General features: G+C 41.1%; 2 protein-coding genes across 3 annotated transcripts; one reads left to right on the forward strand and one right to left on the reverse strand.

Annotated features, from left to right (window-relative positions):
- Positions 1-8,099: 8,099 nt before the first annotated feature.
- ska3 (spindle and kinetochore associated complex subunit 3) lies at positions 8,100-12,690 on the forward strand. Its single transcript, XM_030787594.1, has 11 exons — positions 8,100-8,208; positions 8,328-8,389; positions 8,536-8,707; positions 8,862-9,324; positions 9,509-9,591; positions 10,079-10,254; positions 10,549-10,728; positions 11,080-11,280; positions 11,840-11,934; positions 12,143-12,273; positions 12,527-12,690. The coding sequence occupies exons 1-11, from the start codon at positions 8,100-8,102 to the stop codon at positions 12,688-12,690; spliced, it is 1,836 nt and encodes a 611-aa protein (XP_030643454.1).
- A 792-nt stretch (positions 12,691-13,482) lies between these two features.
- sap18 (Sin3A-associated protein) lies at positions 13,483-17,025 on the reverse strand. 2 transcript variants are annotated; one of them, XM_030786854.1, is made up of 5 exons: positions 17,005-17,025; positions 14,651-14,719; positions 14,112-14,221; positions 13,873-13,995; positions 13,483-13,743 (listed from the first exon to the last, which is right to left on the reverse strand). In XM_030786854.1, exons 2-5 carry the CDS (start codon positions 14,717-14,719, stop codon positions 13,587-13,589), a joined length of 459 nt encoding a protein of 152 aa, XP_030642714.1. In that variant the 5' UTR covers positions 17,005-17,025; the 3' UTR covers positions 13,483-13,586. The 2 variants fall into 2 exon arrangements, with proteins under 2 accessions (XP_030642714.1, XP_030642713.1); XM_030786853.1 differs by lacking the exon at positions 17,005-17,025 and having other exon boundaries at positions 14,651-14,775.
- Between the last annotated feature and the right edge of the window lie 1,626 nt (positions 17,026-18,651).

An 18,651-nucleotide genomic window follows, 5' to 3' on the forward strand; every position in this document is an offset into this window, starting at 1 on the left:
TTCTTTAAAATTGACGATGTACTGTGCAGCATTAAAAAAAAAAAAAAAAAACATTTTACTTTTCAGCCGCGTTTACTGTTTTCACTCTCTGAAAATTTAAGATCATCTGGCTGTTACATTATTTGAACGTCACCCTGTTATTCAACACCCTATCTCGAGACTCATAAAGTTTTTACTGGGAGCCCTGCCTGACAACATAACTCAGTAATTCAATACTGAAATTGATGAGCCATAAAGCCATTAGACTGTCTCGTTTGTGATGTCGTGCAGACTTTAATACTCCACACCTTCTTCATCAAAGTTTTATGTCATTGAGACCAGATTGATCCACAAGGTAAACATTTTGACTATATGCTAACCCAAGCTGCATAAAAGCTTGTGATTCCTATCCTGAAAATTCAACTCATTTTGTTGTGTCTTCTTCAGTGTGTGTATTGCTTCTCTAGCAATTTACCATTTACCACACTTTTTGTGTTCTGTAGCAATTTACATTGTTTCTTGGAGGTCAGAGCTATTGGAACCACTTGTCTGGTTCGGGTGACAATAATAGTGATATTCAAAACCAGTCATTGTCTGTTTTAAAACCCCAGTGACAGGATGCATTTCAGATGGGCCTTAATTCATGTGTGCATGAAACATAGATGCTGAATAGTTGATGAGACAACAGTGAGATTAGGCAGAATGGAAACTGGCACCAGCTGTCTCCTTTGCCACCCTTCTCAGACAGGGTCAAAGAAGTGTGTTGGAAAATTATCACGTAACAACAACGACAAGGGAAAAAAAGAAGAAGAAGAAGGGGAAAAAAAGGCCAGCATCAGAGTCCAGACACTGAATCCAGAGACACTCCGTAGAGGACATACACAAAGGCTTAACGATCCAGTCGAGATGGAAAAGCCAGGATCTAAAGTTATTGGGCCCTGCAGCATGGATGGGTTGAGGAACCTGCTGTTACCCCAGTTAAACAGACAATCACTTCATGTGTATGGAAGTGAGGTGGCTGTTGAGAAAGAGTGTATCAGACAGAGGGAGCGAGGGGTTCTGGTGATCCATCCCTTCAGTCCAATCAGGTACTGTTTGTCATCTGCCCTAGTTAACGATCCTGAATGAATTCAATGTTTTGGGGTTTTTTTTCTTTCAAGGGAAAAGACCCGTATTTCATATTTTAGTGACAAATGTTGTATTCAAGCTTAAGCACACTCAAGTTAATGTTATGTGAAGAATTCCGCTGTAATGGCACGCTGAGATAACTTTATAGCTGTTTTTATCATTTCTAATTTATAGTTCATTTATTTATATCATTTATTTCTTTATAACTTAGTTTATAATGTACCGATACGGTTGATCCCAGAACTCTATTCAACAATAAAATTATGTGATGCCATGTCATGATGTAGGATATTTCATATGTAACACAAGTATGTGTAACTTTGATTTCCTTTTCAATTTTGTTCAGGAGTTATTACACCATGTGCATGTTGGCCGTAACTTTTCTGAACCTGATTGGAATCCCAATGGAGATTGCTTTTTTAGACGGCCATGGCAGTGTGGGCTGGGAGGGTTTTAACGTTTTCTCAGACACGCTGTTTTTGATTGACGTAGCCCTGAATTTTAGGATGGGTATTGTTACGGAGGATAGTGAGGTAAGACTACACGCAAACAGAATGACTACTGCCATCAGGTTGTGCCGGTAAGAGTGTTTAGTTATGTGTTTAAAATGAGTGTTTTAACAATCTAAGATCGTTTGACAATGTCTTGTTACACCAAGCCTTTCTCATGTGCATAGGATTATGGAAATTATGGAAACACATAGAGTTCTATCACATTTTATTAAAAATTTGCATGCCTGTAAACTCATTATACAGGTAATAATATGTTTTATTATGATTGCTGAAGTGGACAAGGATTCTGCAACTGTCAGTATATGTCAGAGATGTATTAAATGGAATCTAATTTTTTTTCTTTTTTCTGATACTACTTGACTACTTTGAAGGAAATAACAGAGCTTAACCGATGATATTTTTGTTTTCTCCACAGGGAGCCATTCTGGATCTAAAAGCCATTCGGCGACACTATTTAAAGAGCTGGTTCATTCCTGATTTGATTGCAGCATTCCCCATTGGCTACATGCTGCTTATTGCTGTAATATCACTGTGCCCTCTCCACCATAAAGTCACGCACTAAACAAAACAAATTTGGCCTGTTCACGGATAGCGTATATGTTTTTACTGTGATTTATATGTCACGACAGGATCTGCATTACCACAGTGATGTCCTGTCATCCAAGGCAACTAAAATGGTGCGGATCCTGATGTTTGTTAGAATTCTCAGCCTGATTCGTCTGCTTCGTGTGTCCCGCCTCGTCAGGTTTTTCAACGAAGTAGAGAGGGTAATTGTTTTTACTTGCGGCATCTAAATTTCTACGCTTTCCATGTTGTTGTGTTGCGTTTCGCACGGTTTAGCTGAGATATTGTTAAAACGTGCTTTCTTTCTGCCCTTTAGGTTTCAAATGCAAACCTTGAGGTGGTTGGAGTGTTCCTCAGAATACTGTCTTTGTTCATGATGATCTTCCTACTGTGCCACTGGAATGGCTGTATTCAGTACTTTGTGCCCATGCTGGAGGAGTTTCCCTCAGACTGCTGGATTAGAAGAGAAAATCTAATGGTATACCTGATGTACTAACATGTGATTACTGCTAAGAGTAGGACTAGAGGGGATCGGTGGTCTGTAAAATGTCTATAGTCTATGTGCCCTAATCTGAACGTTAAACATCATTTTCACCGTGTGCTGTTACTAAATTTGGTCTGTTTAAGATTAAGTTTAAATTATGCATGCAGGAACTTCACTTCAGTCATTTTTTTCCCAGAATGCCACAGTGGGGGAGAAGTACTCATTTGGTGTCTTCCGTGCCCTCTCTCACATGACTGCAATATCCTATGGTTCCTCCGACACTCCAACAAGCAAGGAGTATACTTTTCATTATTCGCTTGGTTAACAACTCGGTCGATTTTTCTGTCTCCCACTGTGTAATTTTTTTTTAAGTCTGTTTAAAACTTCAGTGTCCATTAAGAGGCCCAATGCTTGTTTATAAAATGCTTTTTTAAAAGTTAAAAAAAAACTGCAAATGTCTATTCAAAAGTTAAATATTTAAATGTCGTTGTTGGTTTGCTTTTCAGATGAGGTGGAGCTGTGGATTGTTATGACAAGCATAGTGTCTGGGGCTTTAATGTACACAGTGCTGGTTGCCAACACCGCAGCTATGATGACCAATGTGGACAGCACAGCAAAAGCTTATAAAAGCAAGGTGCATGGAAACTCCATATATGGACAAGGCGGTGGACACACATATTAGCCTAAGGCATAGCAGATTGTGTTAACTCATCTGATTCTTCACAGATGAATCATCTGGAAGATTACATGACCTTTATGAAACTGCCTAATGCCCTGCGTATTCGTATAAGGAAGTACTACCAGGCACGTTATGGGGGGAAATGGTATGAAGAGAGGGATCTCCTGAATTTGGTCTCTTCATCTCTTAAAGAGGTGCCACTCAAATTTTCAACTGTATAAACCTGATAAACTGTTATTAACTATTTTTGAGGCACATGCAAACACATCATTGTCACTGCATTTAACATACATTGTTTATTTAGGTTAATGAAAATAGGCTATTAAAGAGATTTATTTTTTCAAACAGTAGTAATGTTCTTTCCTGCTGGAGCTAGATCTTTTGTCTTGTTTCTTTCTAGGAAATTCTCACAATCATGTGCACCAGCCTCTTGAGAAAAGTTCCCATGTTCCAGAGCCGTGACGTGAACTTCACCAATGCCATCCTTCCCCTGCTGCAGTATGAGGTCTTCCAAGTGGATGACATCATCACGCGTCGGAACGCTCGCGCTGACCGAATGTTCTTCATCGAGCGCGGTCAGGTCCTCGTACAAACCGACTCTTTTCAGAAAGAGCTCTGTGATGGAGACTATTTCGGAGGTGAGTTCAATCAAAGATTCTGTATTTTATATGAATTAGTATCTGTCATTTTATAGAAATGAGCATTTGTTTTGTTATTTTGCCTCTTCATGTTTGTCTTGGTGTTTGCTGGTGGGCGTGGTGACATACTGGTGTTATTATATGGTCTTACCCAAAATCATTTAATGGATATATAACTATATGAAAAATGTGAGATGCTGAATTAACTGTTGTCATTGTGAATCCCTGGTCAGTCATTCTGATTGTAATACCAGTAGTACCATTCATATAATATTGATTTAATAGTTTTCCCATTGTAAAGAACACTCTGACTCTGTATATGTCATGTGGTTTTTTTTGTTTGTTTTTTTTAACTCTCACCCTCCATAGAGTCGTGTCTTCTGACCGGAGGAAAGCACTTGGCCACTGCTCAAGCTCTGACCACATGTCAGTTATTCTCTCTGTCTGTGAACAGTTTTCATCAGGTCTTACAGGACTTTCCAGAGGTCGCAAGGGAATTAGAAGAGACGGCTAAAAAGTACAGAGAACTCATATGATGTTTTTAAATACCTGAGGCTTTAGACATCTCTCTAATTGAAAATGACACAATTTTATTAAGTTGTAAGTCGTGCTTCTTTACATAAATTTGACATGTCATGTACACATTTTTGTTGTTACAAAATGTGCTTCCTGAGTATTAAAACAAATTCCAGCATTTGTTGAAAAATCAAGCCAACCAAATCTATGGTTATTATTTTAATGAGACATGACCTGTGACCTTCCTACGCATCTACCCAAAGACACAGACCGTGCCCGAGGCCAGCCTGTGCTTGTATTCATACAAATAGTAAGATGCCTGAGGAAAATTACATTTCATTTCCATTTTGCCTGGCACTACATAGACAGCCACGCCCGGTCCTAGCCCCTCCTGCAGCTTCTTCAACATCCGATTGGCCAAATACAGCCGTGCTTTTCCAGGATCCTCCTCTATGGCTGCGTACACCTCAGGTGGCGGGTTTGGGATCTTCCACTCCAGGTCCACAATCAGCTGATGAATGCGACTCTTGTCCAGGGAAGATGGCGTGTCCCTGTGACAAGCTACTACGTGTGAATAGGGCGCTCCTGAAAAATACAAGAAATGCTCAGATTTCTCCTGCGTCTCCTTCCCTTGATCTTCTCCTTCAGCCTTGGCTTCTCCTCCAATCTCCTTCCATTCACCCACAGGTGGATGCACCATCACAGCCCAACGTAGCCAGTCGTAGTTACGCTCGAGGGTCTTCATGATTTCTGTTGCCTGTTCTTCTGGAGCCTGACCTCTCTTCTGGGCCTCTAACACTTGCTTCTGGATGTCCTCCTGAGCCTGCTGCAGGAAGTACCCAGAACAGCGACTGCCGACGGACTTCATCTTTCTGTAGAGGGCGCCCATTCGGTCCGACCAGGTCTTCATGAGAAGGGCTTGATCTCGCCCAGTTAGAGAAGCCTCTACGAAGAGGCATAGCAGACCAGTCCCCAGGACAAAGTTCACCTGAAATACAAAGAAGAGAGAATGAGACCTTGAAAATCTCAGCTTCTTCTATCTTGTTTTACTTAGACTTTTGGGTCAACTGACAAACACAAGTAATGTGTTGATGACGACCTTGTGTACATAACCTACAGTGGTCCTTGAGACTGTGAAAAGTTTATCAGTCCAAATCAGGTTGTTCTTGATAACATTATAAAAAAAACTGACCAAGTTAAAAGGATATTTGTTGCAAGGTCAGACAATGTAACGTGACCTCACTGAAGTTCTTAGTTAAGTAAGTAGCAAACTTTTGTGATAATAGAAACCTTACAGATGAAATGGAGATGGCATTAGCTGTTATATATACAGGGATAGCAGCCATGGCAATTAGGATTACAGCAAAGCGAGTTTTGTGCTCTTCTTGTCCAACTAACATTTCGCAGATAAATGCTACTCTTTGTTCAACTTGTGTAATACCAGTACGTGTTTTAGATGTTCCCTGATTTACTTCTTTAATTTTTGTTCAAATCATACATACAAGCATTCATTTCCAAAGTTTGAAAGTGTATTTTATAGTATTTATTGTAATATCTCACCTTTGTTCCATAAATTAAATAGAATTCACTTAATGTGAGAATCAGTTGAGAAACACAGGTTCCACTGACCAAAAACTAAATGCGCACTCTGTCTCTCTCACACACACACACACACACACACACAGAAAAAAACCCAACACTGCACACATACTTACCTTGACACAAAACTCTCTCATTTCCCAGCGTTTGGGCTTGCGGTTCTGAATCAGCTCCTCCAGCAGGGTGGGCTGTTCAGTCAGAGCTGAAATACCCATCATGCGGCTGTACATGGCCGTAAGCTGCCTCTCCAGCCGGTGCTCCCGCACGTAGCTCAGAAATACCTCGGTTTCCCGCTTTGTGAACTCTGGCTGGGCTCTCACTGTGGCCCCCAGCTGGTTGTACACCACCACCAAGTCATCTTCCAGATTATGGACTTCTGGGTCATTAAGTAAGCCCGGGCCAAAGGAGCCAAGGTCTTGATCTATCTGGTCCAAGTTCTTCTTTACCTGCTCTACATCCTCAGGAGTAGCAGTGCCACCCAGATAAGAGCAGATCCCCTGGACCAGCACACGCATGGTCTGCATGTAGCCAACAGGCTCCAGAACCTTCCCAAAGAGTGCCATCGTCCTGAACTGACTGTCCGACTGGCTGAGATGAACAGGGTCAAAAAAAAAAAGGAAGAAAAGGGGGAAAAAAGAAACATTGACCACAAATGCAACATTGGACAGACTTTACAATAAAAATACATGTTTTAAGTGTTTCTCATACTTGGTAATATTTATGCCATTTTAAAATGCTGTTTTAAAAATATTCACACGACATGTTGTATGTCCAAGACTCACCTCAGAGGAAATGAGCAGAAAGGTTTGATGTGACCTTCAATGGGATGCAGGAATTTATAGTCACTCGCTGGTGCACAGATCTGATAAGCTTTTTTTTTTCTTTAACTTTTTGCACTTGACTGACACATATAAGGAAACACATTTAAATACTGAGAGCGTTACAGGGCAGTTTATAATGGAGGGGTGGGATCATGTGTTTCCAAAAAGAGCTGAATGACCGGAGTCAAATTTTTACATTTACTTACAGACTTATGGTATGTGGATCCAGTTGTACTTTCCCATGAATGTATGTAATGATATGTATATATAATGTTGCATAGTGTCATTGAAACAAGTGTATGTTGAGGATCAAACAATGACAACACTTGAAGCACTGTTTCATTTATTTTCTTTGTGTGTGTGTGTGTGTGTGTGTGTGTGTGTGTGTGTCCACCTTCAGACTTGAATGGTGTCAACTAAGAAAAACTCTAGAAGTGGAAACTGAAGGACATGGCACAATGACTTTCCAATGAACAGGCTTTAGGAAGTAACATGGGGTTTCATTGGTCAAACACAGGTTTTTAGTTCATCTTGGATAAAGAGGTGTAATAAGGGTCAGACATGACAAACGTTGAAGATGTTGGATTACTTTGCAGGGAATATGCTGCAGAAGGAGGTATGACTTAATTGTATGAAACAGCTTGGATGGAGATATAATTTAGATAGAATAATGTGAAATGGGTGGAATACGGAAGACCAAGAGGGTCCTTTTTCTTTTCTCAGTGAGACAGGATTAATTAACAGAATCCAAATGGCACTACACATTGGAAGGATTTCTATCCTCCGATACAGTAGGTGGCAGAGTCTGCAGAGCTTCCAAAGGATCTACGAGCACTGACGAAGAAGAATCCCGGAAATACCGCCAAATTTGAAAATATATCAAGTTGTATTCGACTGAAACGAAGGTGCGCTTTGTTTTTATTTAGTACATCATCATTCCGACGACCTCTCTGTCGTTGCTTATTCTGCTCTAAGGTCTTTTTTAAGACAATTTCACAGAAGAACTCAGTTCACTGTAAGTTAAATTGGTTGGGTAGCGTTTCGCCTTTATTGTTATTATTGGGACGTTCATTATTAGTGTTATTATTGGGATGGTGCGCTCTGTTAACATAACCAGGTTCTATGTGACAAAGAGGCACGGTTAATACAGGTTTTTGACGTAGTTCTATTTCTGGTAGAATGGATACATCGGCACGTTTCTTTGCCAAGCTACGGAGCCTGGCTGTGTTCGTGGAGACTGAAACGGCTAATCTCCAAAATGCAAGTCAGAACTTCAATGAGGACGAGGGTAAAGTAAAGTTGACATGTCAGCTATTTGCTTGGCTGGCTCCGAACCCTTACTTCAAAATTACTCAGAGACAGGTAATTAAAAAGTTTAAGGGAATAATCAATCTTTCTCTTGTCTAGATTGTAACGAAGGGGCCGTGCAAGTGTTGTACGACTTACGGTCTGAGGTGAAGGGGCTAAAAGTGAGTGGATGCTATTGTTCAGTATCGTTAAATGTTCAGCTGTTTTCTGATAACCCATTTCCACATCAAAAGTTGAACTTGAAGTTTCTGAAGCTTTTTCAGAAACGTGACTGAGTCTGCCATATCGCGTTCCTTGCCCCGTATAGCAACTAGTTCAGACTCAGCTGATGAGCCATGACAATGAAGCCAGCGAAGTGAGACGGTTTATAAAGACATGCTTGGTCCTGAAGCAGCGGACAACAGAGGACATTGAAAGACTGAAGAAACACTATGAAAAATATGGATACAGACCCCTGAAGACCGCGCAGAAACCCACAGGTGGGCGTTGTCTAAGTTACCGACCAAGCCATGCTCAGTTTCTAGTGTTGCATCCCTCTTTTCAGTGCCAAAGAGCACAAAATGCTTCACTTTTTTCTGTAGAGGTTTCAGTTTCTTCCAGTTATGTGGCCCTCTTCTTTGTCCCTTGTTTTAGATGTGGAGGGAGACCCTGGGGCTGCCCGGGAGGAGCAGACAGAAAAGGAGGTGGGGGGTGAAACAGAGAAGGATGAAGAGGAATGCAACGCAGGGAAAGAGACTGAAGAACATCTTCCTGGCACACCTGAGAAGATGCCTCCTCCTCCTCTTCCTCCCGTTGACCCCATGCGCACCCCTCAGCTCTCAGATTTTGGACTTTCTGAGCTCCATCTGCAGAGGGTCTTAGGTAACCCAGGGTTATCACAGGATCCTCCGCCACGGCCTGCTGTAGCGCTCTCGCCTCCGCCCCTGGTCATGAGCCTGTGTCCTCCCAAACCGAAAACCCCTAAATGCGTCCTACGCATGGATGAGGACGCGCCGACTCCTCGGCTAGAGGACTTCGGGATCTCTGAGTACACGATGTGCTTAAATAACGACTTTACCATGGATTTATACCGCAAAAAACCTACCAAGACAGAGAGGTTGGTTCACTCTTACTACTGTGTGTCTGTGTGTGTGTCTGTGTATGCATGTCAGTCAGTGAATGAGCGAAAGATTTGGTAAAAAGTATTATATTGTAAGTGTTAGTATTGTATTATATAATTATATTTTATAATCAGTACTATATTGTGTTAGTATTGTGTTGTAATGCCTTGTCTTTAACAGCAAAACAGAGGAGCCCTCTCGCATGCCAAATCACAACCTTTCCACTCCAGAATCATCGTCTGTGCTATGCCATGATTCCAATGGTGAATAATTTATGAATACAAGTTATGAATATTTTTTGTTTTTCTTCTGACACAGCTTAGCTGTTAAACGGATATGCTGGTGACGTCATGTGTTCAGTGTGGTCTGGGTCGAATTATTTCGGTGTAAAAATGTTCTGTCATAATGAGAGTTGGGATAGGAAAACAGTGTGATAGCCTAGTATTTTTTTTTAGTTCTATTATTAGTTAGATGAAAAGAGAGCTCAGAATCTCTTTTAAACAAAATAAATTTGCTTAGAGTAGAAGTAGGCAACTCTCATCCATAAAACAGCAAGATTTTCAAGTCAGTAATTGGTGGAATCAGGTGTGTTTGTGCTGAGTTGGATTCCCTGTATGCCTTGTAATTTTTAAGGAGGACAAGTGCTTATTCCTAGAGGACAATGTGCGTTACTCAGAGACTAACATTTGACTTTTACAAACTGGTTTTAAATGGTAGGAAAAGTCATGTCTCCTTTTTTTTCTATGGCAGAAAGCATGGAATCCCCAGAGCAGCCAGTGTTCTGTACTCCGGGGTTTAAAATCACCAAACATCGAGCTCTGTCCACTCCTCCTCAGGACGGAGAGAATGCTCCGGAATCTCCCCCTACTCCCGAAATCCCGGCCTTTGAGACTCCATATGTCAGCAAACTCCTCAGCGTGAGAAAAGTGAGCATGTTACACAAAGATGATGATGATGATGATGTAAAAGTGACTTGTTTAGGTTAAGGGGGGAAAAAAGCTTTTATCAAGAGATTTTCTCATGAGGGTTTTTTTTTTTTTTTTCTTATTAATAGAACAGTTTTTAAAGTTACCTTAAACGAATTTCATAGACATAGAAGAAGAGTGTTAAGAATGATGCGTGTATGCTTTTGTGGATGTACATGCTCATCTTCACAGAAACATGTTAATGGTGCCATAAGTAATGACTGTGTTAACTGACCTACTGTACTTGGCCTGTAGGAGGATAGACAGGAGAGCAAGCCCCACCCCTTGGAACGTCCAACTGCCAATAGAGCTTCAGGCATGAGCACCACTTGGTCAAGTGACATTCCAGAGATGCCAGTCAGGCTCACTCAGAAAGATGAACCCACACCAGAGATGCCAACACTACAGTCATTTCTGGGCAGCTCTCTGCCTTTTGTAAGCAGATAGTCTTCAAATGTCATTCATCCAACCTAGTTTAGGATTACAGCATTCCTGGGACACATGTCGCAACAAGTCAAACAGTATCTGAATGCCGAACGGATTGTGTGTCATTCGTGTTGTTTTTCTGTCTGATTTGTTTGAAGCAACAAGCTGATCTTCCTTTTGATAAAATCTCAGAAATGCAATGGCCTAATTTCCAACCATTCTTTCTGTCCTTATCCTTCCTTTGTTTATATGATAAGAATGCCATGAAGGAACTGAAGCCTAAACACTAATACTGGCAACACTTTCTGTATTCCTTTCCTCTGCTGCTTTTTTTTTTGTTGTTTTGTTTTCTGAATTAAGAAGACCGTGAGTGGTATGAAGATGGCTGGGAGGCATGGCATGTCGGGGCCGAAGGAGCCCCCCACGTCGGAGCAGCAGACGCTGGATGGCCACACCCAGGAGTGGAGTCTGGCGAGCCCACAAGTCAGGATGAACTTCCCGTTAGAGATATCCACCCCGGATATGCCTGATATGAGCTCCATAACACAAGATATATTTAAAGTGAGCAGTTACCTCTACTGCTATGCAGAGCTACATAAAAAAACAATTTTACAAAACAATCCAGGGCAGAGAGAACTGAGTAAATATAAAAGGAGGCATCAGTGGAAACTCTGATACAAAGACATAATAACAGATGAGGTTTTGGTAGGAACTCCATAACTGCCTGAAAATTTGTCTGAATATCAATTTGGCAATGGTAACTGACCCATTATTTGCAGAATTCATTTAAATGGTAATGTTGACCAGAACAATGGTGCTAACGCCATCTGGAGGCTTGGTTGTGTAAAAAGATGACTGTGAAAAACCTTTAATATAAAGCTTTTATAAATGCAGAAATTCTTCTTCTCAGATAGGTTTAGCTGAATCCTTTATTTTACTGTAACCAGAATTTCACCTAAGAAAGCTTCAGTATGTGATGCTTACGTGGTTAAATTTTAAATGGCTAAATTTCAGTATGTCTGGCCGTTAACGAAAAATAGTGCTTGTAATGACGACAGAGCAATGTTAAGCAAGGCAAGTCACGTTCTGCATTTCTCTGTTTATGTATTTAACCTCATAGCTCGTGTCTCAAACAAAATCCAAACCCACTACGACATCACAGCAACTGAACTCTAAACCTGGTCATCAGGTGGTGGCTCCAGGCAAAGAGAACAGGTAAGAGGAAGGCTGTTGTATATCAACCACAACTATGTGTGTTTGTTTTGAATCTTGTCAAACACCCTGAATAGGGTTCTCAACAAACGTTTTCGCAGCTGAGTTGCGGTACACGTAAGCAGCTTTGTAATTCCGTGTAAACGTCTCAGGAAGTTAAGAAGGCAAGATGTTTGATAGACAATTGTGACATTGATTCTTTTTCTTGCAGGGCGCCGTGCCTGGCCCCCGTGTCTGAGGGAGAATTTCACGGTCTGGCTGGTTACCTCAGACAAATCCCTTTGTCCAGCCTGAACCAGGCCATCCACAAAATCAACAGTGCTGTTCAGGAACAACATACAGGTTAGGAACCTTAGGAAAACAAATGAATACCAAGCATAACAGGGCTCACAGGCAGACATCACAGGCATCTTGAGTCAAGATCACATTGGAGATATTGCGTATTCTGCATGTTAATACAGATATGCACACCTTGTGCTTAAAATAGTTACTGTAATGACATGAACTATGGCCGTTCTGCACATCCAGGCTGACCAGGTGAGAGAATTTCCCTACATAATTTATTATCTTAAATGTGTCTTGTTCTCCCTGACAGGTGGTGACCCAAACTGTGGTGGTTTTCAGATGGATGAATTGAAGAGGATCTTAGCGGTGGGACCAAAGGCTCCAATGTACATCTTGTCTCTGGTGGAGCTGAAGAGACTAGAAAATATTCAGGGTGTTGGCACCTATGCATACAGGATCCTGAGTCAGACATAAAACAGTGGCTCTGATCAATTGCTTTCACACTCTGTCGCTGCAGTATTGAAAGACTGCCTATCATTCCTCCTGTTGTATATGTGGTGAACGGATACGGTGCTGGTTATGTACAAAGGCAAAATTTCTCACACTTTGCACTTATGACTGAACACATATATCTGTAGAAAAAAATTGTGCTTGGATCACATTTTTGGCTAAAAATGATATATATGAAAGCTCCTCATAGATTTTAGGAAAGAATTCTTTTACTTTATTGCTCTGTGGCAATTTGTAGGAAGTTTGTAAAGCTCAAATCTTTATTTCTTTCAAATAAACTGACAAAACTCACAAATAAAAACTATTTAGACTTTGGCCTTCACCTGTTTTGGCATCTGGCTTCTAGGCACATTGACTGACTGAATCTGTCAAGCATGTATCATCAAAAGGGAATGTTTCAATGCTGCAATTTTCAATTAACTGCACCCATGAATGAAGACTTAAAACTCTTGAAGCTTGACTGTCTGTTTCCAGTTCAGTGCAGTTTCTTATCTTAAAACTGGGAGGAAAAGCATTTGTTAATCAAAGAAATAAATGATATAGTCTAATGAATCACAAATTGTGTGCATATTCTTCTATTTGATGTATTTCATTGAATTTCCTGGCTGACTGAGAGAGGGTGGGAATCATAAGTAAACTGGATGGTTTAATTACTAGAAAAATCAAGCATACAAGTAATACTAAGAAAAAAGAAGTTTATTTAACACAAATCTTCATACAGAGGAACTGGTAATGATCATAATGATCCTGAAGCAATCGCAGAATTTAAAAAAAAAAAAAAAGATCAAACAAATCAACGCTGTCCCGCATCCCCATCCGCGGTCCTCTTACTCTGGGAGAGAGGATGCTATCGGAAATTGTTAATAGGGTCTCATGCGACCTTGGAGAGGAGGTGCACGGTTAGGTGGAGTGATGGCAATATCAAGGTAATCCCCAATCTGAAAGCACTGAGACTGAAGAGTCATGGAGTCGTCTGCGCCCTTTCGTCCTGAGACCGTGTTTCCAATGTCTTTAACCCTGGGAGTGAAGCATTATTTATGAACACCTCTAGTTTACCAGTGCATCTCAACTGAGATCGTGCACAACATCATAAAACTATAAGTGTATTACAATACGGCGTGTATTTAAAGAGTACATGTGGCCTACCTGTAGCCAGGTCGTTGGGGATCCGGATATACTATGGCAAAAGCAAAATGTGTGCCTTTCTTCCGAGCCTCTGGATATACTTCCTTAACAAGACTTGTCAGTTCTTTCAAAGTTGCGTCCATCCTGAATCGAAACAGAACTAGGGGTTAACAGCCGCATACAATGTATGCTATGCATAACCGAGGTAAAATATGATAATGCTCTCCTTGTATCAAATGTATATCAAAAATATGGGTTACCACGTGTAGATCTGCAGCTCACTCGATGGTACGTTGCCCCTGGCGAATTCGTCCATTCGGTGGTGCCTGCCGTTGTTTGTAGTGAACACTCTCAGCAGGAGCGGACATGTCTGTGGACAAACATTCTAATTAAAAAACATACTCGAATCTGGTCAACTCGTGAAACTGAAGGTAAATTGAGAACATGACCGTTTTTTTAGCGCTGGTCAGTGCAAAAAGGGAACAGTAAAAGCATTGGTGACCATCGATGGCTTTCGGTATCAGCAAAAAATGTACAATTGCACGACTTTGAACTGATGGAGGAAAAGCCAGTATGACGTGGTAGGGTGCACAACAGAACCAGTGATAATTCACACAGCGGTAGGTTCACCAAACTGTTGTTTCAGTCGAACACAAACATTAGCTTGGTGGTTAAACGACTAACAAATTTAAGTAAACTAGGTTAGCCGACTATGCTAACTAGCGTTGCATAACGAAGAGTGGGCACTATGCTACAGTCAATGCCCCTATTCATTAGAAATAAATAGTTATAGCTTTACCTTTTCTCTGTCGACTGGTTTCTCTGGCTCTTTCTTGATTTCTTGTGTAACTCTCGATTCTACAGCCATCTTTAACCCAAAATATGCCACAGAAATGAATTAAGATTTTACTTCACAAGTGTGCATCAAGCCCCGCTTTAGGCGCGTTTTGATTACGTTACATATGGGCGGACTGTTGCTTCTTTTGGCCAATCACAGCATTAATAGGACACGATGGAGCCACCAGCTGGCCATTTAAGTTACGACATGGTCTGGAGTAGTTTCCTAGACTCCCGCCGCCATCTTGGGAGTCAGGGCACTGGTATCATCAGTTTAAAACTGCACAGGTCTACGCGTTTCGTGGTCCTAATATGGTTCACACGTGCGTGGTAGCAGGCTGTCGGAACAGGAGAACTCCTGGAACGACTTTATCCTTTTACCGATTTCCTCGAGACCCAGAGAGAAAACAGCGGTGGATTGCTGCTGTGAATCGTGAGGGCTGGGTGCCCAACGAAGGCAGTAGACTTTGCAGTACTCACTTCATCTCAGGTACGCCGATAAGCATTAATCATCCACACATGGTAAACCCACTGGAATTTATCAGCACTCCCTCTCGTTTTGCTGGATATGACCAAAGAATGCTTTTTTTTCTTGTAGGGTGGATTATATGAGACCTATCTAATTTTACATCTATTTGCTTCCTTCTCCAGGTAAACAGGTGAAGAACCCTAGGTCTCCAGACTATGTTCCATCAGTGTTCACATCAGCTCCACTATCCCCTGATATGAAGGAAGCACGTCCCTTTGAACTCTATGATAAACAAGAGGCACAAGTAGAGGCAGCCAATGCTCTGCTTTTTCTACAGGGTCAAGGCAGATTCACTGAGGAGCATAGTCAGAAACAGGACCCAGGAGATGCTGAAAGTGTATCGTCCTCTTTAAACAGTGACAGTGATGATGTTTATGAGGAGGAGGAGGAAGAAGAGGAGGAGGAAGAGGAAGAAGAAGAAGAAAGTGAGCCATTGGTTGAAAGAAAGATCAAAGGAGAAAAGCCAAACAGAAACAGCACTGCTACTACATCTCTGAACTATGAGGCTAGTTACAAAGCCTTGATGAGAGAGAACAAGGCTTTGAGGGAGTCTATGGAGAAAATGTCCCTCACTGAAGCCTCTCTAAGGAACGATCCAGAAAAGGTTCGGTTCTACACAGGATTGCCAAACTACTTTGTGTTTGAGACGGTGATGTGGCTTCTCACTCCCCATATGAAGGGGGACAAGAATGCAAAACTCTCTCCGTTTCAGCAGCTCCTCCTAACACTAATGCGCCTTAGGCTAGATCTAAGGAACCAGGACTTAGCCTATCGATTCGGTGTTAAGGTGGCCACGGTGACCAGAACTGTTCACAGAATCATTAACATAATGTTTACAGCGCTGGTGCCGACTGCTGTGTTCTGGCCATCCAGAGCTGAGCTTCGGAAGAACCTACCAGCAGCCTTGAGGTCTGCCTACCCAGACTGTGCTGTAATAATTGACTGCTTTACCGTTTCCCTTGAAAGTCCAGTAGACGTGGATTCAAACAATCAGGGGACGACAACAACAGCAACGGTGCCAATGATGACCCAGTCTTCTGATGGTTCGGGTGTCAGTGAGTTAAAGTACTTAATTGGTATTGCTCCCCAAGGTGTGGTTACATTTGTCTCAAGAGGCTCACCAGGTTACGTCAGCAACAAAAGTTTGGCAGAAAGTTGCGGTCTACTATGTAAGCTCCTACCAGGCGATGTGGTGCTGACGGGTCGTGATCTTGACATTGGTGACTTGGTCAGTGCGTGTGGAGCGAAGCTCAAAATCACCAGTGGAAATAGCAATGGAGGTAATGAGGAGGGTCAAGACAGAGAGGGGGCCATGCTGGGACAAGCATCCTCTCAGAGGATGAGTGTGTGCGCGCACGTGAAAAAAGTGACTGCCATGGCGAGGAAGAGATATTCCATGCTAACAGGACCTGTAGAAAGCCCTTTTACGGTTATTGACCGCACTTCCAACGTGACCACTTTTGACAAGATAGTGCAGGTGGCTTGTGCCCTCAACAACCTGTGCATCTCTGCTGCTCCGCTTGAGTGACTGAACATAGACTAGATCCATCAAGCAGAGGATAACTGGTTGCTGTATTTGTCCAGTTCCTTGTTAAGGAATCACATCTTTACTGAATTTGTATATATTTTTTATATTGATATTTAGACATGGAAACATTCAGACTTTTTTCTGTTTGTTCTGCCTTGTTCCGTTGTTAAAAAAAAAAAAAAGTGGTACCAAAACTTATCATATTTTCACCAAAATCCTCATTTTCCACATGTGCTGTTCTACCCACCGATGCATCGGCTTTTTCAAGCTTTGTGTGGAGTATAATGACGTACTAAATAACATGTGCTCACAGTTTTGTATTGAGAGGGAACACGCCATGCTTAATTTGGGGTGGAAAGGAGATTCATGGGTAAACGTACATTAGTTCATGAGAACAGAGCGGCTCTGTCAGAGATGGTTATTGTAATCTATCTGGAGCCTGCTCGTCCTCAGGTGTTAGTGCCTTATTCTCTGTATCTCTGTATTAGCACTAAAAATAGTTCAAATAGTTTTTACTTTTCTTTTTTTTTCTTTTCCAGGTTTTGTAATTCACATTGACTGTAAATTTGGTAATGCATCACGCTCTTCCGGTGGGTTAGCGTAAAACTGTTATTTCATGTTGCTCTTACTGTTCATGTCACTATCTATATTCACTATAGACTAACTCATTCTATGTGTATGTGCGCCTGTCTTTATCTATGATCACGCATGCGACTGGGTCGAGCATCTATGCTGGGTTAAGGGTCCTTGTTATCTGCCATAGCACAAGATTACTGTTTTGTTTTTTTTCTCTGCACAAGTAAAATCAACACAGTTAAATGATCTCTATCTCTTAACTCTTAAAGTGTTAAACTGGATCTGGTTTAACTCTACTGGAGTTAATTTGGCACTGTAGATTTGACGGTCAGTCCTTTTACAGTTACATTGCGGTGTGTGGGGAGGTTTGTGGTGTTCACCTTTTCCCAGCACTATGCTATCGGCATTACACTACACTAAATTTTTTTTGTTATCGTTATTTCATTATTCCTTTAATCTTTTAAAGATGTATTTCTATTTGTTTACCACACAATGTGGTGATTTTCTTTTTTTTTTTTTTACCTGTATTCTACTACATATACAGTGCATAGATTATAATTCTCTGATGTAGGATCCTGTTGTCCATAAACTGTGAGGTTATTTACCCATTAAATAATGTTTATTGCATGCATCCATTTCTTTTTTTACACTCCTGTCAAAACAGGTTTATGGATAAACAAACAAACAAAAAAACTTGTTAAGAAGTTCAATAACTTTTAGGAACATTCTGTGCCTAAATGATATTTAAAGCGGTATGTGAAATGGTATGTCAGAATCTATATGATAGAAAAACTGCCTCAGTCAGGGACAGACTGGACTGGTCTATATGATTTAATACTCATATAAACATATTGACATTGAATGCTCCATTTGAGACACTATGACAAAAGATGAGATCTGTTGTTACATTCAGTGGGGAGTCAGAAAGAATGAATGAAATAATGGCATAACAGCATATAAGGGGACTGTTATCAAAGAGTGTAATGACATTGGACAATGTAATTGGATATTACTGTATTTGGTTAAGTTAATATGATTTATGCATGGTAGTGATAAGTATAAGAAAATACCAACGACCATCATCCTTTTCTAATATTTGAAACTGTTAACAGGCTACCGTTAATTCTAAGTCCTTAAGAATGCCTAATTATTTAAAGACTCATGTTGGCCTGCCTAGCTACACCGCACACGCCCCCCTCCTCGATTTTATTTTGTTCATAATACTTGTCACACAAGGTTAGAGTCTAGATGATTTTTTTTTTTTTAAATTTCATGTCGATGTAGTGTAGGAAGCCCCGCCTAGAGTATGTGCAGTGCTGACGTGCATTGG

This window comes from Chanos chanos, chromosome 10 (assembly GCF_902362185.1).
Source record: "Chanos chanos chromosome 10, fChaCha1.1, whole genome shotgun sequence".
Taxonomy (NCBI): domain Eukaryota; kingdom Metazoa; phylum Chordata; class Actinopteri; order Gonorynchiformes; family Chanidae; genus Chanos; species Chanos chanos.